This window comes from Eupeodes corollae, chromosome 2, assembly GCF_945859685.1.
Source record: "Eupeodes corollae chromosome 2, idEupCoro1.1, whole genome shotgun sequence".
NCBI lineage: Eukaryota > Metazoa > Arthropoda > Insecta > Diptera > Syrphidae > Eupeodes > Eupeodes corollae.
The window spans coordinates 133,616,417-133,638,882 of NC_079148.1; the positions used below are offsets into that span (position 1 = coordinate 133,616,417).

General features: G+C 31.5%; 1 protein-coding gene across 1 annotated transcript in view; it reads right to left on the bottom strand.

Annotated features, from left to right (window-relative positions):
* Positions 1-604: 604 nt before the first annotated feature.
* LOC129947835 (glutamate decarboxylase) overlaps positions 605-22,466 on the bottom strand; it is a 49,650-nt gene continuing 27,788 nt past the window's right edge. Inside the window, exons 4-8 of the mRNA XM_056058562.1 lie at positions 18,097-18,665; positions 17,113-17,180; positions 6,613-6,691; positions 4,981-5,325; positions 605-2,545 (exon numbers count right to left, since the gene is read on the bottom strand). Of these exons, the coding sequence (XP_055914537.1) occupies positions 2,372-2,545; positions 4,981-5,325; positions 6,613-6,691; positions 17,113-17,180; positions 18,097-18,665 (1,235 nt within the window). The 3' untranslated portion in view covers positions 605-2,371. The remainder of the gene's footprint in view (positions 2,546-4,980; positions 5,326-6,612; positions 6,692-17,112; positions 17,181-18,096; positions 18,666-22,466) is intronic.

Genomic DNA, 22,466 nt, shown 5'->3' on the forward strand with positions numbered 1-22,466 from the left:
AAAAGGAGATACCGGTGCACATTGGTCTTAAAGTTCTGAACAACGAAATGGGAGGGACAAACAGAGTTGGCTAAAGCATTCCACATTCTCGATGGGCGATTTAAGAAAGAATCTCTATACTAACTTGACAGTACGCCCGAAATTGAGCTCAAGGGTAAACTGATGAGTATTCCTGGAAGTGCGAGTATTACGGCTGAATCGTTTAAGGGGTGGAATGCAACTGGCTGGTTTGACAGAATATTGCTCTTAAAAATATCGATAAAACAACGAAAGGCATGAAACATTGCGGCGTTGATCTAGCGATGTAAATGTTTCGATTATAGTTCTATCGCCTATCATTTTTAAAGCCCTTTTTTGTAGTACATCCAAGAGATTGAAACTTGTTATAGAAAGTTAGAATAAAAAAAGTTCTGATCTTAGAATTATAAATTTGAGAAATGACGACAAATCCATTACAAAATACAAGCAATTTCAAATCATCCACCCATGGGACTCAAAGAAAAGCACTATCAATCTGGTTTTACACGGAAAACGAAGGCAAAAAAAACAACATGTTTTTTACATTAAAATTATTTTAATCAATATTTTTTTACAAGTTAATAATCATAGAATATAAGGATAATAATATAACCAACACATAACATTTATTGCAGCATTTAATTTATTGTATTTGATTATATTTTAAAATGCTCAAAACACTTATCCCACGAATTAAAACATCAAGACAATCATTGACGAAAAATTAAAAAAAAATACTTTAAAAGACATCAATTTTCTATACAGACATAAATAACTGTATATAGAATAAAATGTTTTCCAAACTTAAATCAAAAATAAAAATAAATTTATATTTTATTCTTAAATATTCTTTTTTTTTTAATTTTCGTGGCATTTATATGAGGCTCACATTTATTCTTCGTTTATAGGTTACCAAGTCTACTCTCATTGCTTAATATGGCATTTTTATTTTTATTTAATAATATATAATTATAATTGATACATAAGCATCCTGCATTGAGGAGCGCATTGTTTTATTTTGTTTATGTTTAATTTTTAATTGACCCTAGGTAATACATTTCTTATAATACATATGCATATATTTTTTTATTAATATTTGGAGCATATATATGTATAAAATATGGTGAATGTTTAAACTGAAAAAAGATTGTACTAAATCAGACATTTTCAAGCGTATAATATAGTAGGCAGCGTACATTGTGTGTTGTACAAAAAATAATAATAATAAAAACACAATTTTTTATTTTGGTATTTTATTTTTTGTTTAAATTAGCTTTTAAGCAGGTTTTATATTATGAATGATGGTTAAAGGTTCTTTAACTATTTATTATATTTGCGATCAGCTTTTTACTAAACAGTTTATTATTTTAACCTATTATAGGTAATGGATGCCTTACTGAACACCTGAAACTTGGTCAAGTGTTCTGTAATACATCTTGTTAAAATTAGTTAATTGCACGTTTCCCGACTTAATATGAAATAGTGTAGATACATAATTTCACAATTTAAAATATACATTTTTTTTAAAAGTTTTAATAGCACAACATAAAATAAATTAGATTTATAATTTTCAATTTATTTCAACATTTCCAGCGATATGTTCCGATGTAGATTTTTGCTTGATTTTAAGTTTAAATATATTGAGTTATTTTTTCCATTTATAATATAATAATAATAATTATAATCATTTATAACACTAACGATAGGTTTTGATTTTGTATGATACATTTCCAAACCCTTTTCTCTATCATTCCATCTTCAAATATTGTCAACAGTCACATAAGTATAGTTGATATTTTAAATATACAACAAATTCAAAATACATTTACATTTATAATAATAATAATAATAGTTTTTTTTTGGTATTTGTTTAAGATAAATATATATATATATGATTTGTATGAGTAAATAAATGCAATTTTTCATTTATACGGTTTTTTTCTTTAACTATATTTTCTTCCAACATATATTTATATATAATTTTTTGTTTGTGTATTTTATAATAATGATAATAATATATTATTTCATTGAACAACTTAACAAAAACATAAAAATATTTTATTTAGTTTTCATTTTAATGAATAAGCAACAATATGGTTGGATTATTATGATATGCCTTTACCTTAAAGATACTCCTTGGTTGTGGTTTTGAATTTCGATAATAATTTAATTATAATAATAATAATATTTTTTGTTTCTTCTATTTTTAAAACATTTAATTATTTTAACAGTTTGTTTTATTTTTTTTTGGTTGATTTTTCTATTAATTTACACTAAACATATTCAATGCTATATTTTTGTTTGTATTCTTATTTTTTGTATTTATTTTGATGAACTAAATTATTTAATTAATTTACAAGTCATCGCCAAGACGATGGATTTCATCTAACATGAAATCAACATCTTGTTCGGTAACAGCTGATGATGAAATAATTGACCGGAAGAAATTTGGTCGACGATCATCTGGCTGGTAGCCAACCATGAGACTGCCCTTTTGCATCATTCGTCCCTTGATAATTGGGCAAATCTGAAAAATACAAATAAGTTATGTTTTATTAATATCAATAAATGTGATTCTTTATTAAATGCAGGTAAGAAACATTGTTCTGATTTTAGAAAATCGAAAGCGTTCTTTTTATAACGTCAAAAAATCGTCAAACTTCAGATGTTAAAAAAAAGAACACACAATTAAATTCGGCACAATAAAATTGAAGGAATAGTAAAAAATACAATTTAAGAAAAGCTATTAAATTATTGGATTACTTTAATTTACTTTAGTGAATCACAAGGGGCCTGCTTATTAGGTTCGCAGGGAATTGTTTTCGACCTTTCAAATTCGATTCGCATCGTATTTCCTTATTTACGAATTCGCGGTGAAGCGAAAATAGTTCTCCCTATATTCCAGTGATTTGACACTTTTGGTTTGAATTGTTCTTCCTATATTATAGTGATTTGGCAGCTTTCCACAAATTTTGTTTTGTTTTGATTGAATTTGTGAAATTTGCAGTGATTTAATGAAAATTTTATATTTTTTTGTGGATTACAATCAAGAATAAATCCACGCAATCGAACAGTGAATAATAATGAACACTCTTTCGTCTGTGAATCCACCAAAAAAAGCTGTCGAATTTCAACTCGCCAACAAACATTATGACATTTCAAATTCGCCTTCGAATTCTATAATTGGTCGAAATTGGAAGCAATAATTCATTCCAATCATTCATTCTATCGTCTTGGCGATGAAAAATCGCTATCAAAACAATCCGCCGGGAATCTCATAATCTGGTCCCAGAGATTTACCTTTACCAGGACAAAAATAATGTAAAAGAATATAATCTTCTGGGAAAGCAATTATTATAAATCCTTTATTGGATTCAACTTAAGGATTGCATTCATGGATTCTTACTAAAGATTTTGGCTTAAAAGTTTTCATTTTGATTGCAATCATTTGGGACTTGAATGCATTATTTGCATTCATTTAAAGACTTAGCAGTCTTTTAAAGTCTTTTCATTCACTTGAAGTATATAAGCCTTTGTATTCACTTGACTACTTTCAATCTTTTCAAGTCTTTGCATTTATTTGAAGTCTTTGCATTCACTTGTAGTCTTTGCGTTTTAAAATGAAATTTCACAACACAAAATATTTTGAAACTTTAATTGTCGTCATAATAACATAAATTAAATAAATTACCAATCACGTTCATAAAAATGACAGATGAAAATTATATTGGTGTTAAAGCATTACTTTGTACAGTTTACAAATGCAAGTTTCCAACGAAACATTTTTACTGACAGATAACTGTCATTGGAATTGTCTGAAATTGGAACACAAATCAGTGAAACCAATCGTTTCACTTCTGAAAATAAAAGTATCACTTGTTTACGAAAATGAAAAGAACCGAAAAAAAGAAAAAATAATTTTCAAAGACAAATAATTGCGTAATTACACTTTTTTTTTTCTTAAAATATTATTTGTGTGATTTCCGATCGATTAGTATATATAATTTTTATTTCTAATCAAAGGGAAACAACGTCAAATATCGATTCAAAATTTTTTTTCCGGATCGATTTAAACGATGGATATAACTGGTCCCTGAAATCAAATCAATTTTAAAAATGTGTAGTGAAATTTCACTTAAGAATGGAAAGACTTTAAGTCAATGCAAAATCTTCAAAGAGGTATTTTCCATTGGAACAAATGTCAAGCTTTTAAAATTTGACCTAGAAATTGTATTGGTGTTAAAGCAGAAAGGGTACAGTTTGCATCTGCAAATTTGATCTTAGATCAAAAATTAATCAATCTTTTTGGCAAATTGATGGAATAAATTTAAAGTATGGGCAATTTGAATTAAAAAATAAATTGATTTATTTTATCAATGGAAAACTTGATACAATAATGTATGCTTCTAATATGTGTACTGTATTTTAGGTACGTGGGGAAAACTTTATCTAAGGCGCCAGTTATAGCTATCATTAGTTTTCATCAATGAAACCAAACATTGCAATTTTTTTGACAGGTCGTTTATAGTTATCATTACACATTTCTGTCATTAAAACAAATTCCTGATTGAAATCTGACAGATATCTGTCATTGGAATTGGAAAACACCTTCAAATATCGGTTCAAAAAATTTTTCGGATCGATTTAAATGATAGCTAAGACTGGCCCCTAACGAAATACCAATGAAACATCAATTTCGCTTAAATATTGGGTGTTTTTGCACCCTTTTTTCTTGGTTATGTCAAAACTGTATCCAATCAAATATTTTAATTTTAAACAAGTCTTATTGGATGCAAGACATTTGTTAAACCGTGTGTGACTTCACTGTTAAGTTTGAGATTTCCTATGAAAACTTTTGTGACAGTCTATGCTGACGAAAAAACTTGAACAACTTAAACATTTTTGTATGTCTCACTTAAGAAAACTGCTCTATTTGTAAACATTTTGAAATTAAAAATTTACCTTTGCAAGCTCCTGTTCCTTTTTGCTGTCATGTGGAACTCCCCTCAATCGTTTTGGGACATACCAAAACGAAACATTAACACACTCTGGCTCCATGATCAAATGGAAGCGATCTGATTGCTCATGAATGCGCTTCACTTGATACTTTGTCAAATCCATAAGACGATCCTGTTGTCTTTCGAAACCTTCGGTACCCTTTGAACGCCATTGCAGCCACAGCTTGAAGATGTCATTGTGACGTCCGCATTGTATCACTTTGTCACCTGTGTCATAGCTGATGTCATATTGTTTGTCAGTCATGAACAAGTATTCAGCAGACATTTGATTGCAGCTGATTAAAAGACCCTGTGGATATAAAAACAAACAAACAAAAATCAAAATAAAATTAGGGTGATGTTAAGGATTAATATTCGCGCACTTTAAAATACATCAAAATTTGTTTCCTACGTTTGTTGCTTCAGGGATAATCCCCTTGTAACACTTGATGGGACCTATAATAAGACGGTGAGCATCAGGCCGCGTTTTTGTGTCTCAACTTCTGTGGAGTTTCTCATGACCTTTTTAACATTGTTTTGTACTTACGGAAGTAAAACTTTGGCAATGCTTTGACGGCGACGATTGTATCGCAACAGAGCACTCAATACCACCATCATCGCTCACGAAAAACAATTCCGGTTCGATATTTTTAAATTTTATTTTAAAGCAAAGTGCTTCTAACGCTGGCTGTTGATGTTTAAGATTGCGTTGGGTTGAGTTTCCTCTCCACTCTGTCTTGATGGTATATGGATGGTGAGTAAGATTGATAGGTTTCAGATGGTTAGCTGTTTTTTAAATTTTTTTACAATGTTAATTCATTCTTGAACACATTCATCTCTCCGCAGTATTTTAAGCAAAAGACTTTAGCTAGAGTATAGTAAGTATAAGTATATGGCGTTCATTTCCCTACATTTTATGGGCTTTGGCATTTTCTCGGAAATCCACCCTTAAAAAACACAACAAACAACGTTCCACCACCATCGCCGCACCGCCATCCATGCCACTGACTTCACCCGCGCTGCCCTTTATTCTTGGAAGAGGAGCTTCTGCTTCACGCTGAACCACACCATCAACTTCATACTCTTGAAAGCAATAACTCAGGGGAATTTTAATTAAAAATTCCTTGAATAACATTCTCTCTTTTCAAAGGAAGGCAAAAATGTCGAACACAACTGTGGCCAATGGTAACATATTGCAAATATGTTGTCATGGAACTGAAACCGAAGCAGCAAGAAAACTGCTGAGAAATGCTTTTCGGTCGGCCATTAAAGCCCCCTTGGCATTGTAGATTTTATACGTAGTGGCAACTGATGTACAGCGAAAGTCAGTCATCTATTGCTTTGTCTCTGCCTGTGCCTGCTGCCTACTGCTTGCTACTTTCTGCCCGCTGCCTGCCCCGAGATGGGCAGAGATTGGCATTTTCAAAAAGGATATTTTGAATGCCAAGACTATAGAACCTTGCCTTGACTAGGCTGGCTGTGTAACTCTTTCTCATTCGCAACCTTGTCAAGGGGGTTTTATACACAAACAAAGTCCCAACCCAAGCTCCCAAGAAATAACAAGTTTTAGATTTTTCTTCCTTTTTATATTACTTACATCTTCCTTGAAGTGGATAGTTGAACACTGGAGAAGGGCACCCATCAGCTTGTGTGGATTCCATGTAACCGAATCGGCTCTAAAAGGACAAAAGACAGAAAAAAAATATGAACAACATGCAAAGCAGAATATAGGTATAATTTTTGCCCTTAAGCACCCGCAGGTGCTAATTGATTAAATAAAAACCAGATGAGGGTTGAATAAATTGATTTCTAAATATCTAAGGGGCGACTGATGTGCTATATCAATTGAGCAAAAAACCACCCACCCACCTTAACTCAAGTCAACTCACCCATATCCCACCTTTTAAATCAGAATCATCAGGGAAAAACCTATGTGATGATGCTGAAGAGGGTTTAAAATTGAAGAGATGGAACGCCCGCCCGGTGAAGATACATTCTTCCATAAATATGAACTGAACATCCCTCTGGGAGCTATTTATGGTTTAGTGATTGTTTGCCGAGAATCATGAACAGATATAATATTGAAAAGAGGGTAAGTTGTCTATTTTCTACCCTCCAGCTTGTGCGTTATCTATGTTTGTTCAGTGAGTGTCACTGTTTTTATATGCTTGATTTTAAGGAAAGCCTGTTCCTGTTTCCTAAACTCCTATAAACCTATGATTCCAAATGACAAACGAGACAGACGTTGTTCGTTGTTCGTTCAAAACGATGTCGGGTTGGTGTAGATGTCACTGACAGTTTAGATCGCATAACTAAATGAAATAAAAATATGTTTTGTCGGTTTGACAAGCCAGAAGAGAATAGAAAGCAGTAAGGTATTAATGTCTATTTATGTCCTTAATGAAATCTTAATTTCTTGTTTCGTGAGATAAGATGTGTTATCTCGCACAGAAGAGCTGTACATAGAGGGGGCGGAGGGAGTGATGTCTTAGGACATTTTGTCCTTTTAATGAATTTAAGTAGCTTATGGAAAAAACAATCATGAACCTAATCCGATATCAAACTGACAAAATACATAGCAATAAGGAGTTATTAAGCCTGTCCATGTTTCTGAGATTATCTCAAAAAGTTTCCTTAGCAAAAATAAAGTTCCTAAAGCCTTAAACCATACATGAATTGTGATTGCTTTCATTTCAACCAGCTTTAAGGACTGTCAAAATTTAAGTCATGTTTAAGTTGAAAAAGCAGATAAAATTAGGATAAATGTCCAATTCTTCTTTTTTTGGCGTTTGTATTTATTGTTTTCGTTTTCGTCTGACAGGATATCACTGAAATTCATAATGTCCATGCTTGCGAGTATGTTCAATGTTCATATTGTGCATCACAATGTATACACATAGTTCTGCAATATATGTCTGGGTACGCTTCTTTTTTTTATAATCCTCAACCATTCATAAACCAAAAAAAATAATATTCCATAAATCATTTTTATCATGTTTTTTTTTTTAATTTAGTGTTCGTTATGGTTTAACCATAAATCAAGGATGTGTTATCGTGTCACCACCATAGTTAAAAATATATAATATTGTGACAGTACAAATATAGGTCTTGAAAAGAGTCGACTTCAAAATCTTTTAATAATCTTTTTATTTTAATAATCATACAGAAAAACTATGGCTTGACTTAAATGCAAGGATATTTTTTTTGTTCTCAAGATATTAAAGTGGAAATTAATTTTTTTTAGCATTTTAAAGTATTTTTTCGTTTAGGGTTTTAATTTTACCGTCGATAGAATATTTCTAAAATTTTAATAGTAACATTTTTTATAAGATGCAAAAAGTTTGAAGGACAGAAACTTGAGTCGAAAATCAGTCTTTATCGGTTTTTGGTAGTTTGGCTCTAGTTTTTTTTATATAAAGGGTAATTTTGTTGGTTTTATTTTTTTGGCAACACTGTTTTAAACAGCTAACTCACGTTTCGTGTTTTGTTTCACTGTCAAACATCTTCAGTTTGGTCTATAATTTAACCATGAATCGTCTTACAAACAAACAACACTTGCAAATTATTGAATTTTAGTATCAAAATGTGTGCTCTGTTAAGAAAGTTCATCGCTCGTTTCTTCAATTTTATGGTCAGTTTGATCGACCCACTGAAGCGTCTTTTCCGGCTATTGTGACTAAATTTCGCACCAAATTTACATTTCTGGATTTTGAGCTTACGTTGAGTGCGTGTGTTAAGTGCCAGTGTTAATGATGACTTTCAATTATCGATTCGTCGCCGTTTGCAGCAATTGGTCCTCTGTTAAGTTCCAGTTAACTTCACTTACAAGAACCTTTCGTTAGATAAAACTTTTGATATCTGTAACGCTTTCGCAACGAATTTTCGTGAGTCATTTGTTAATAGCCCTCAAGAAGTTGATGAAGTATATTTTCATAATCTTCATATTTTTTCGCAAACTAGCTGTAGTCACATACCTGTGCTACAGAGTACGGTCCTTGATCTTTTATCTGCGTTGAATAATGACTGCTCTGCCGGTCCTGATGGTATTCTCCCGATAGTACTAAAAAAGTGTAGTAATGCTTTAGTTGAACCCCTTACGTTTTTATTCAAACTTTCTCTGAAAACAGGCAAATTTTCCAGTATAGGGAAGAAGTCATTTCTAACACCAATTTTCAAGAAAGGTAACAAGTCGGATATAAGCAACTACAGGCCCATTGCAAAGCTTTCTTGCATTCCTAAAGTATTTAAACAAGTTGTTTGTGAAAGCGTGGCATATTTGAAAAAAAGATCAACCGTTACTAATTTCCTTACATTCTCAAACATATGTTCAAACGCTTTAGAACAAGGTTTTGAAGTTGACTGTGTATACACTGACTTTTCTAAAGCTTTTGACCAACTAAGCCACGGAATTATTTTATTTAAACTTAGGGCTCTTGGTTTTCCACCATTTTTCTTAGCTTGGATTAAGTCATACCTTGAAAACAGACCCTACGAGGTAAGATTTAGAAATTGTCATTCTGAACCTTTTGTTGCTCAATCTGGTGTTCCCCAGGGAAGCCATCTTGGCCCTTTTGTGTTCATCCTGTCTATTAACGATGTATCGTCATGTCTACGCTCAAGTGAACTTCTCATTTTTGCTGTCGATATGAAGATTTTCAAAATAATAAAGTCCAACCATGATCGTATTCTTTTTCAAGCCGACATTGATATTTTCACATTTTGGTGTGGGCAAAAAAGGCCTTTCACTCAACCCTTTAAAATGCCAGACTATATCTTTCACTAAAAAACTAATCAGTAACGTATTTGACTACTGTATATCACAGCAAAAACTCTGTCGTGTCTCCACATTTAAAGATTTAGGTGTACATTTCTGTTCCAACTTAGAGTTTACACATCACATTAATTCTATTGTTAATAAGGCAAGTTCTATGCTTGGTTTTATAAAACGCTGGGCAAAGGAGTTCAATGATCCCTATGTTACCCTTTCTTTGTATAGTTGCCATGTTCGTCCTCATCTTGATAATGCTTCGCAGGTATGAACTCCCTATTACGAAATTCGGACAATTTTATGGAAGGATTTAGGTGTGATGCCTGTCAGCTGTATGGTGCAAAAATTGAAGCCGAACGACCTACAGCAACATAAAATTTTTGGTGAATGGTGAATTGGTTCTTGGAAAGTTGGACGAAGATCCACTTTTTTACCGAAAAACTGTGTTCAGCGACGAAGCTCATTTTTGGCCCAATGGGTACGTAAATAAGCAGAATTTTCGATTTTGGAGTGAATATCAGCTTGAGCATTGCAAGAGCTACCAATACATCTAGAAAGAGTCAAAGTTTGGTGCGGTTTATGGGCTGGTGGCATCATTGGACCGTACTTCTTCAATGGTGAGCGCTTCCAATTTGATATATCCAATTTTTGTTTGTGCCCAAAATGCAAGAGCTTGACTTGCATGACTTGTATTTTCAACAAGACGGTGCCACACAGCACGCGCAACAATGGAATTATTGAGAGGCGAGTTCGGTGAACATTTTATTTCACGTTCGGGACCGGGCAATTGGCCACCTAGATCGTGCGATTTAACGACTTTAGACTATTTTCTGTGGGGCTATGTTAAAAATTATGTCTATACAGGTAAGCCCGCTTCAATTGCCGCATTGAAGCATTTATTCGTGAAATACCGGCCGAAATGTTGGAAAGAGTTTGCCAAAATTAGACTAACTAGGGATGGACCATTTGAACCAATAATTAAATTATATGGACCGAAATGAAAAGAAATAAATATTTCATGCATTTTTTTAAAATTTTCTTATATCTTTTAAAAAATCATTCTTTATTAAATTATTCGAGGACTTTTATTTTTATAAACAAGAAGTGTCGAATGGGCTTTTTGAACAAAAAAATCACCTTACGTTAACGGCAATATCTGGTATAGAATACAAAAATTTAAAAATCGATCACGTTTTTCATTCTTACGATATTTAAGACAAATATAATTTTGTACCAGTTATCAGCAGAATTGGTTTAATTGTTTAAAAAATGTTATTTCTAAGACAAAATGTGTTTGAAGGCAATATCGCTAATTTTTACCAATTAATAATTTTTACCAATCTATTTTTTTGAGCATTTTGTTCTTTGGTAAAAAGACGTCAATTCGATTTTACTAAGCATTCGTTTAATTTTTTAATTTAATTTAATTTTCGATCCGCCATAAACATATTTTTTAGTTTTGAATTTTGTTGATTCTTTATTCTAATGTATACTAATTTAATATAACTTAACAATGTATTATACACAATTTAACTAAAATCGGTCACGTTATTGGTTCGAGAGATATTTTTGGTGATTCAAATTTGTGCTTTTAAAATTGCTGTAGTGCAAAGAAACACCCTCTCAATTTTATTGAAAGTACTTTTTGCATGTTTTGATTTTACTATGTATACAAATAAATATTTGAAGTAGATATCTTTGCGGGATCTCGAGCTATGGGTGACCAAGAAGTGTAATATAAACCCTTCGATTTAGATTTTAGAGCTATTAAACGGTCGAGAAATGTCAAAATCTTTAAATTGACAAATGAAAACAGTTAAAATTTCTTTCATTGAGAACTTAATAAAAACTTTGAATTGTTTCGGTTTCTTATTTTAATAATTTAAAAAAAATGTCTAATAATTAATTTTTATTCTGTAAACAGTCTTTTATATTAATTGCATTTTTGTACTGATTTAATAAGTTGTCTCTTAACAGCTCGAAGTCATTAATGTTCTTAAGTTTGCAAGTAAATTCAAAAACATATTCTACCTATCTTTGCGGGTTCTCGAGATTTGGCTGACGAAGAAGTGTAATGTAAATTCTCCAATTTAGATTTTAGAGCCATTGAATGGCCGAGAAATTTCAAAATCTTCAATTTGATAAATGGAATCAATTAGAATAACTTTCAATGAGACTTTGAATTGTTTCGGTACTTTATTTTAATCATTTTAAAAATATAAAGAAATATAATATAATTAAAATTATAAAAAATATAATATACTAGAAACTATTCATTTGAATTTCTTAAACAGTCTTTTATAATAATTGATTTTTTGTAATTCTTTAACAAGCTAGAAGACTTGTCTCTTAACAGCTCAACAGTCTTTTATGTTCTTTAGTATTTTTTTAAGGTTTTTAATAAATCTAAAAACATATTTAATATTTTAATAACTTTCTGAAATACTGCCACTTTTTTGAAAAATTCTTTACACAAAATATATTTTACTTTCCTGAGAAAAAAGTTAGAACCTTATAAAGCAATGAAGAGCTTTTTATAAAATGTGTGGGACAAATATTAGTTTAATAAAATAAGTTTTGAATATAGACAAAAATATTTGCATACTAATTTGAGAACCAAAGCCTAATTTTTCTTTTGGTTGTTTTTCGATCCTTGTTTAGGATAATTTCCCACATTCAAATCTATTTAAATATTGCAACCAATCTTTTGTATGTTAAAGCACTGAAAAATTGTTTAGTTGTTTATTTAAACAATACTTATATGAAGTTATCCTTTTGGGTTTCAAAATTCTGAAAACTGAAAACGGTTGTGTTGGATATTTTATTAGATTTTCCTTCTACGTCATCTTAATTAAAAACATTTCCAGAAATCTTATAAATAACTAACAGGTTATTGTATTGGACAAAATATTACTCATACCTGCATATTAAGTCTCAAGCAAAATTGACCTATTGATTTTAGACGAACTTAATATTAACTTCTCATAGAAAGTTATTGTAATGGGTTCGATTTGTCAAATTGAACATTTTCACATTTCTCGCCGTTTGAAGGTCCCTAGAGTCGAAAGAAAAGATTTTTAGAAAGATGTCTGTGCGTGCGTATGTACGTGCGTTCGTACGTCCGTACGTGCTCTACGTTTTTTTTTTGTCTTCCATAGCTTAAGAACCAGAAAAGATATCGACTTCAAATACAGATAATAATGCAGAAATATGCAGAAAGGGCTCTCAAGAAAATTGGACTGGTGGACATTTTGGTTAACCCTAAATATCTCACGAACCAATGACGCTAGAGACTTGAATTTAATTTTATATGATATGCTGTGACGTGATACCAAGCAAGTATATTTTTTGAAAAAATATCCAATAAACGGTTTTTTTATAAATCAAAAAAACTGAAACCAAAATTTTCACCTCAAAAATTTTACGAATAAAATATGATTATATCTCCAAAATAATTTTGTGCAACGAAAATATTAAAGATCTAGTAAAATTTTGAGAAAAATCAAATTGATAGTTTTATTTTTTATAAAAAATAAAAACCTAAAAAAAAACATTACTCAAAGTTGGTAAAAATTGAATTTCGACTGAAATATCTTTTCAATACTTTGAGATTATCGCTTCCAACTAATTTTAACTTTGAGGAATAACTGTTTTCGTCATTCAGTTTAATGTTGAGAAAAATCGAATTGACAATTGTTTTTCAAAAAATAAAAACTTAATGGAAAATTAAATAAAAGTTGGTAAAAATTGATTTTCGAATCATATATCTTTTCAATACTTTAAAATTATGGCTTCCAAATAATCTTAACTTATAAGGAGTATTGTTTTCAACATTCGGATAAATTTTGAGAAAACTCGAATATACACTTTAAAAAAAAATAAAAACCTTACAAAAATACATACATTACAAAAACTTGGTAAAAATTTACTTTCTACTTAAATAGCTTTTCAAACATTAAAAATATTGTCTTTAAACTTTTTCATTTTACAGAAAATATTGTTTTCGATATTCAGAAGTTTTTTTTTATAAAAATCCAACTGTCCGTTTTTTCATACAAAAATAAAATCTACAAGAAATAGTACTCAAAATTTGGTAAAAATTAATGTTCGGTTCTTGATGTCTCTCAAATAATTTCTTTCATCCAATTTGTAAAAATTAAAGAAATGCTACTAAAATTGGTAAAAATTTGTTTTCGAATAAAAATCTATTTTAAAAAAACTAGATTTTCAAACTTAACTATTCCTTTATGCTTTTGAGTATTATATACGTGTCTTCCCTGAATTAGGATAAAAAGTCGTTAAAAATATTTTGCATTTTTCTTTTTAAATCCTTTTGTTTTAATTAATAATTCAAGATATGTCATTTAAACAAATATAAAGGGTGATTTTTTTGAGATTAGGATTTTCATGCATTAGTATTTGACAGATCACGCGGGATTTCAGACATGGTGTCAAAGAGAAAAATGCTCAGTATGCTTTGACATTTCATCATGAATAGACTTACTAACGAGCAACGCTTGCAAAACATTGAATTTTATTACCAAAATCAGTGTTCGGTTCGAAATGTGTTTCGCGCTTTACGTCCGATTTATGGTCTACATAATCGACCAAGTGAGCAAACAATTAATGCGATTGTGACCAAGTTTCGCACTCAGTTTACTTTATTGGACATTAAACCAACCACACGAATGCGTACAGTGCGTACAGAAGAGAATATTGCGTCTGTTTCTGAGAGTGTTGCTGAAGACCGTGAAATGTCGATTCGTCGCCGTTCGCAGCAATTGGGTTTGTGTTATTCGACCACATGGAAGATTTTACGCAAAGATCTTGGTGTAAAACCGTATAAAATACAGCTCGTGCAAGAACTGAAGCTAAACGATCTGCCACAACGTCGAATATTTTCAATGAATGGGCCCTAGAAAAGTTGGCAGAAAATCCGCTTTTTTATCGACAAATTTTGTTCAGCGATGAGGCTCATTTCTGGTTGAATGGCTTCGTAAATAAGCAAAATTGACGCATTTGGAGTGAAGAGCAACCAGAAGCCGTTCAAGAACTGCCCATGCATCCCAAAAAATGCACTGTTTGGTGTGGTTTGTACGCTGGTGGAATCATTGGACCGTATTTTTTCAAAGATGCTGTTGGACGCAACGTTACGGTGAATGGCGATCGCTATCGTTCAATGCTAACAAATTTTTTGTTGCCAAAAATGGAAGAACTGAACTTGATTGACATGTGGTTTCAACAAGATGGCGCTACATGCCACACAGCTCGCGATTCTATGGCCATATTGAGGGAAACTTCGGAGAACAATTCATCTCAAGGAATGGACCGGTAAGTTGGCCACCAAGATCATGCGATTTGACGCCTTTAGACTATTTTTTGTGGGGCTACGTCAAGTCTAAAGTCTACACAAATAAGCCAGCAACTATTCCAGCTTTGGAAGACAACATTTCCGAAGAAACTCGGGCTATTCCGGCCGAAATGCTCAAAAAAGTTACCCAAAATTGTACTTTCCGAATGGACCACCTAAGACGCAGCCGCGGTCAACATTTAAATGAAATTATCTTCAAAAAGTAAATGTCATGGACCAATCTAACGTTTCAAATAAAGAATCGATGAGATTTTGCAAATTTAATGCGTTTTTTTTTTTTAAAAAAAGTTCTCAAGCTCTGAAAAAATCACCGTTTACATATAAGCTTTAAAAAGTTTAAATCTATTTGTTCTGTTTTTCAAATCAAATGTCTTTAAAAAACCTTTTGCCAAAAAGATGTTCAATTATTTTTTTTTAAATCACTTAAAATAAAATTAAACGATTTTTCACACACTCAGGTGTTTAAAATACACAATGGATTAAATAAGTCAATATTATTTAATATACACAAAGAGAGCAGAAATGCAAGCATTTATTATGCCCAAATAAACGTCTGAAATAAGTGGGTAATTTATTTCATTACAAATTCCTTAATCCTTATTGCAAACACTAGAACTCACTAGAATGAGTGAAATAATGCCTCTCGTACTCTACATGTACAAGTATAAGGGTGCAAAATTAAAAGCACCCCTTGGCCTCATCATACTATCGTATCATCAATTTAATAAGGGTTGTTTTTTTGTGTTTCTTTGTCGTGTTGTGTACTCTGGTTGAGAACTTGCCGGGAGGAAGTAAAACTGAAAATACAATTAGCGGTGAAGCAGTGCGTATACAAAGTGTACATCATACTTTCAACCCTCATCTATAAGTTTTTCAGTTTAAAACTGCACTTTAATTTAATTTATGTTTAACCTTCATCTTCTTGTCTTTAGCCCGAAAATAAAAAGAAACAAACAAAAAAACTTTAGAAATCCTTTAATGGAATTGCTTTGCGGCCACAGCACAAAATAGGACCAATATGCCTATGCTAACTTAAGGGGGATTTCTAAACGCATTACGTAAATCCCTCTTAGTGAAAATGTATTGGCATATTGCGGTTAACGCACTTTAAACCATCATCAAATAAGTGCCTTTTTCAAGAAAGCTCAACATCATCGCGCCCTGCCACATCCACACCGATATTAGCATATCCATCAACTTAACGCAAAAGGGCGTCATAGCCGTTGCCCGCCTTCTCTACTTCTAATGTCTAATGCATCTAAACCACTAATCTATGAATTCCACACTATTTTGTAGCCTTCACAGAGAAAGGCATGTTATTCGTTTATACTCATTCCATCTAAGCTCTGGGCATCCGGGGACCATTGTTTCAAAATCGATTTTGAAAATCATTAGTCCCGCAAGGATGCACATTTCAAGTTCGTTCGAATAATATAATAGCAACGAGAAGTTCTGTGTTGAATGGGGCCAGAAAATTTGAGTTATACTCGCATATGAACAAAACAATGCAACGGAACTATAGGACTCGTATATATGACAAATCATCCGTCAGAAACAGCGACACTATGGATGCCGTTTTGTAGGTTTAATATTTAACAGCACCCCTTCGTCTATCATTTATATTTATATACATAGATTCAAAGACTATAGCCTAGTTGTTGGATACTGTGTTTTTGATTAGATGGCAATTACTTGCAGACTTTGCTATGATTTATGAGAATACTCATTCTTGTGGACAGACACATTGTTCCAGAGTTGTGCAAACCCAACCTCAGCTCAATTTGGCTTCGGGCTATTGACCATCTGTGGTCGCAATTTTCAATGATTTTTTTTTCTATATTCGGATTTATTTCATACAAATGGTTGCCCTTGATGTTTGGAATTTCTATTTTTTATACTTTTCCAAGGACTAAAGAAAATTTGTTTGTGTTTTCTTTTTCTTTTTATCAATCACTTACCTTTCAACTCCTGACAATCTTGGGTGACGATATTTGCGTGATAAAAGTAAGCCACCACCCCAAGCAGCCTGTGGTAAAATAAAAAGAGGAAAAAATCAAATTTTATTTTATTAAATTTCAAAAGGAAATTGTGCAGTTGGAAAAATGAAATTTTATTTTTTGTATCTAGGATTCATCAAAAATTTACTTATTTTGGATCTGACCATTAAACTCTTACGAATGCATTGTTACTCGTTATTTCTTTTGTAATGGCAAAATTTTAAAGTTTCTTTTCAATAGGTGGCGCTTTAAATCATGTCTAACGTCAATGTTTGTCTTCGAGTGACTTAAACTTTAAATTAAGAGGAATTTTTTGTTTCAGCTTTCGTTTATATTTAATCTAGTTTTTTGCCGACATTTAAAATCTGAATTTCGTAAGAAAATTTTCTGTTAAAATGAGCGTATTACCAAGCCCTATTTTCAGATTTGAGTGTTTTTTGATTATTTTTGGAAGTTTTTATTTTATTACAATAATTTTTTTTACAAATGTAAAAGTATTTTTTCAAATTTTCTTACTTGAAAGTTTTTAATCTTTAAACGCGATATTTTCAAACCCTGAAGAAGGTAGAAATTCATATACTTCTACATAAGAATTTTAAAGAATTGCTAGTCCTAGGTATTTTACTCACTGTACACTCTTAACAAAAGAAAAAAAGTATCATGCCTCAAGCCTTAAATCCTTCAAAGTAAATTTAAAGAAATGTTAAGTATGTTCTGAAGAAGATGGGTGTATAAAAGGACTCCAAAAAGGTTCAAGGAGTAGAAAAGAACTTAAATTGTCTTTAGGTCAGGTTTTTCTTTTACCATAGTTTTATTCAATTAAGCTGAAGCCTTCACTTGGGCGTATGCGCACTTTTTTTAGTTTTTCACACTTTAATACTAACACGTTAACTAGCTTATTCAAGAGCTACTGCAAACTTAGATTTTCAAAACATTTATACTTACATCAACATGCATCCAGCAATTGTGACGCTGGCAAATGTCAGCAACTTCATTCAAAGGATCAAAAGCTCCCAATACTGTTGTTCCAGCTGTGGCATTAACAAAGAATGGAACATGTCCCTTTTGTTTTCGCTCAACAATAAGTCGCTCCAGTTCTTTGGTAATCATGCGTCCATTTTCATCTGATGGCACCATAACGCAGTTATCTGTACCAAGACCGCAAACTGACGAACACGATTTAATAGAATAATGGCATTGGTCTGATGTGAACATGACAAGTTGTCCAGGCAAAGCACTAGCTCCACGCTCTTTGTAGCCTGGGAACATCTTGTGTCGAGCAGCCAAGAAAGCATACAAATTTGAAATTGATCCGCCTGGAGCCAAAATCGAATCACCACCAGTCCAGCCGATGATCTCACGCATCTTGGTCAAGACAACATTCTCCATCAAAATGAACACTGGAGCAATTTCATAAGTAAACATATTCGTATTAGCTGTCGCAGTCAGCCATTCTCCAGCCATTGAAACCAAATCCAATCCGCACGACAGTTGATTGAAGAAATGTGGATGTCCTGTCAAAGACAAAAGCACATATATATAGATTAATGCATGCAAGAAAGAACAATGAACAATAAAAAAGGAAACAATTTCTCGCCATATTAGCTACGATACGATGAATGGAATGAAAATATCGTTTATAGAAGGAACAAAAATCAAGGAGGGTTGAGATTGGGATTGGGATTGGGATTGGCATCTAGCAATTCAGCATCAAGAATCAAGCATCACACAATTCACATTCAGTTTTTGTAGCAAATGTCCCGGAATAATCCTTCGAAATTTCGTTCATCATTTGTTCTGAAGAAAAACGAACTAATCTCAAATTGAAGGATATCCTAAGTCGTTCGTCCTTAGACTCCAACTCATCTCATCTCTTTTTTCCCTATACATCTATACTTTATTATATTATATACAACACATTATCCTATAGAAGGGGGATAATTATTGTAGCAAAAAGACAAGAGATTGGCAGTAATCCTTGGCGTTGGATAAAACTAAGCTTGACAGACGGGTCCTCTGTTAGAAATTATTTTTAATGGAGCTATGTGGTGTAATTTAATAGTTTGGCTCTTAAGCTCCTTAATAGATGGGATTATGTGTTACGCGAAAGTTCTTTCAACTATAGTTTTTATCTCTGAAGATGCACTACCCTATAACTCTCTCTCTCTCTTTCTCTCTTACTTCTCTCTATATTTATCTATTTCTTTAGGTAATCGTACATCTTTTGATTTTCTATTATACACAGATGGTGATTTATTCTGGAAATGAGTTTCTATAAATGTAAACCATAAAGTTTTAAATTTATTATGATTTGTTAAACCTCTTTAATGAAATTCTGTGGGAGCTTGATGGATTTCAAAACAGAGAAGTGTAAGAATTCATCATAAAAATGTAGTGAAATTGAAAAAAATAAAATAGAAAAATGCGAGTTTAACAATTAATATTGCTAAAGAAAACGCTATAAATAAATTACTTAAATTACTTAAAATTGTCACAGAAAAAAACCGTTCTAATACGATTTATGGGAAAAAAGAGATCAGGTAAATCCTGAGAAATTATACGCTACGTCAACCTGTTATTCACTTTTTAACAGATTAAGGTTTGAAATTGGTAATTTTAACCTCTTAATAATTATTGATCTCAATCTTGGAGCAATCAAGGATATTTTTTGCCTTTTCAAATCCTTTAGTGAGAACTATCGTCTAATTTAACCTTTTCAAAAAACTGTTTGTTGGTTTTTAGAGGAAAATAAAAAATCATTAATAAGTCCTATGGGTGCTGTAAAGTAATATTAAAACGGCTTATAGCAAACAGAGCTTAACAAATCTACAGCTAGAAGCCCTGGTAGCTATTCATTTTTAAATATTTACCATTTTTAGATGTAAATTGATAACACAGTTACATTTCCTTCTTGTTTTATTAGGGTTTTATGGAAACATCTATCTTAAGAATCTATCTTATGAGAAACTATAGTTCTTATAGTTCCTTTAAAAGAACAGGTTTCGAAAGGTTTTATTCACAATAGTCAAAAAGTTTTAATCAAAATATTTTTAGGGAAAATTGAAATTTTCTGATTTCTGCTATGAAAAAACAAGTTTCTGAAAACTCTTAATCTCAATTCGTAAAACGTATAAAAACGTCTTATGATATCAAACGTCTTTCGATAATCTTAGAGTCATTTTCTGCACTAAAATTTTTACAACTTGAGGTGTTTTTATTCTCAACTTTTAATTTTGCTTGTCTTCCTCAAAGTTGACAGTTTCAACTCAAAAGTTGTTAAAGTTGAAAGAGCAAACTAGAGAGTTCTCTGTCAAATTAAAATTTGTATAGCATTTTGCTGCCTCTTTTGACAAAAATTGTTCTTAGTATTTTAAAATAATTGTTATTATTAGGGAAATTATCCGTAGTCTGATTCTGGAAGCTAAGGTGAAAAAGAAGAAAAGTGAAGAAAATGACTCTTATAGTCTTAAGCAAACTAAATAGCAAAACTGGTAATTTGTTGTTCTTCAGCATTTATTAATAAACAAGAATAGTTATTTTGATTGATAATAACGATTTGAGATTTCAAGTTTATTTATTTATTGAATTCATTAAACACACTAAGAACTTAAGACTAATATTACATTTATTCTAAGATTTATAGATTTACAATGCTTTAAGCAATTGGCAAAAAAAAGCTGAAATGAAGTTTTGAAAAAATGTACTTTAAATGTTTTACTTTTAAAATCATCGCTTACGGAATATACCAAAAAGCAATACTTGTTGTAAACTAAAATAAATTGGTTAAGGGGACTGTTTTTACCATAGATCGATCAGCTTGATATAAACGTAAAGGAACTTGTCTTTTAATACTTGAACAACATAAATAAATTTTAATTGTTCCAAAATTGATGGTTATATGACTGACTACTTGATTAATTTTATAATAAAGCACAGCTGAATGTACTCTCTGTGATTGGAAGATTTATGAGCGTGAGCCTATGATTGTACATTGGGAGTTCGAGCCTATTGGACTATGGAAAGAAACGGAGGCAGAAGTTCATATTATGCAGCCATATTCCAATATTGGTCTTACAAATGATATGTAAAGAAGTTTAACCGTTTTATAAATCCGAGTGTCTTATTTGCTTTTTTATTAATATTGTCATAATGATTTGTAAAAGTTAATTTTGAGTCAGGAATAATACTAAGGTCAGAGAAAGTAGATATTTTAGTCAAATAAACATGTAAAACACTTTGTCTATGTTTAGTAAAAGCTTATTTATAAAACACCATTCGCGAAAACTATTTAGATAATCTTGTAGGAGTAAATGTCATCAGCGTAAATTATATCAGACGAGTGTTTTAAAATAGAAGGTTAGTCGTTAACGTACAAAATAAACAGTAAAGGTCCTAAGTGGCTACCTTGTGGTACGCCAGAGTTGGTATAAAAATATGATGATAGCTCATTCCTTACAACTTCGCTGTATGATCTATTATATACATTAGTACGACGAAACCCAAATAACAAATGTATCGTTAAAGCCTTGGGATAAGTTTGAAAGTTAACGTTTCATGGCACAATTTTTCAAAGGCCTTACTAAAGTCTGTAAAGACACAGTCAACTTGTTTCCGTTTTTCAAACGAATCTAAACAAAAAGAACTGAAATAAAAGATGTTAGTAATTGTTGACTTATTTTGAACAAAACCATCTTGACTGTCACAAATTATAGACTTACAATTAAACGATATGACTTTACAAATAATGGACTCAAATAACTTATTGATGACGGACAGTTTTGAAATGGGACGATAATTTTGTATATATCGGTGTTATGAAGGAACTCTTCCAAATTTCAGGAAAAATTGAAGATTTGAGCGATTCATTAAAAAGAATATGAAGAGGATAGGATAAATTGGATGTGTAATTTTTTTAAATATATGAAGGTACACCATCTCGACCAGTGCTATAACTAACGTCAAGTTCAGAAGCTTTGCGAACGATTTCATCTTCAGAGATACAAAGACTAATTGAATTCAAATTAGGGAAATTTTGTGAGAGGACCAATGACTCAGGCGTTTGTCAGGAGTTCGCTACTTCGAAAGCATATTTGAAAAATAAAAATATAAGTTCGTTGTTGAAAAACATGCAGTTTGGATTCCCGTCAGTATTTCTCATACTATTAACATAGCTCCAACAGTTTTTTGGGTTGTTTTTTATGTCGGTTTCAGTATTTAAAATAAAGTCATTATAAAGAATAACTGAATAGTCAATAAACATATTTCTTAGCTCATTGTATTATTTTCAAGTCATTATCAGCTTTTGTTTTATTATA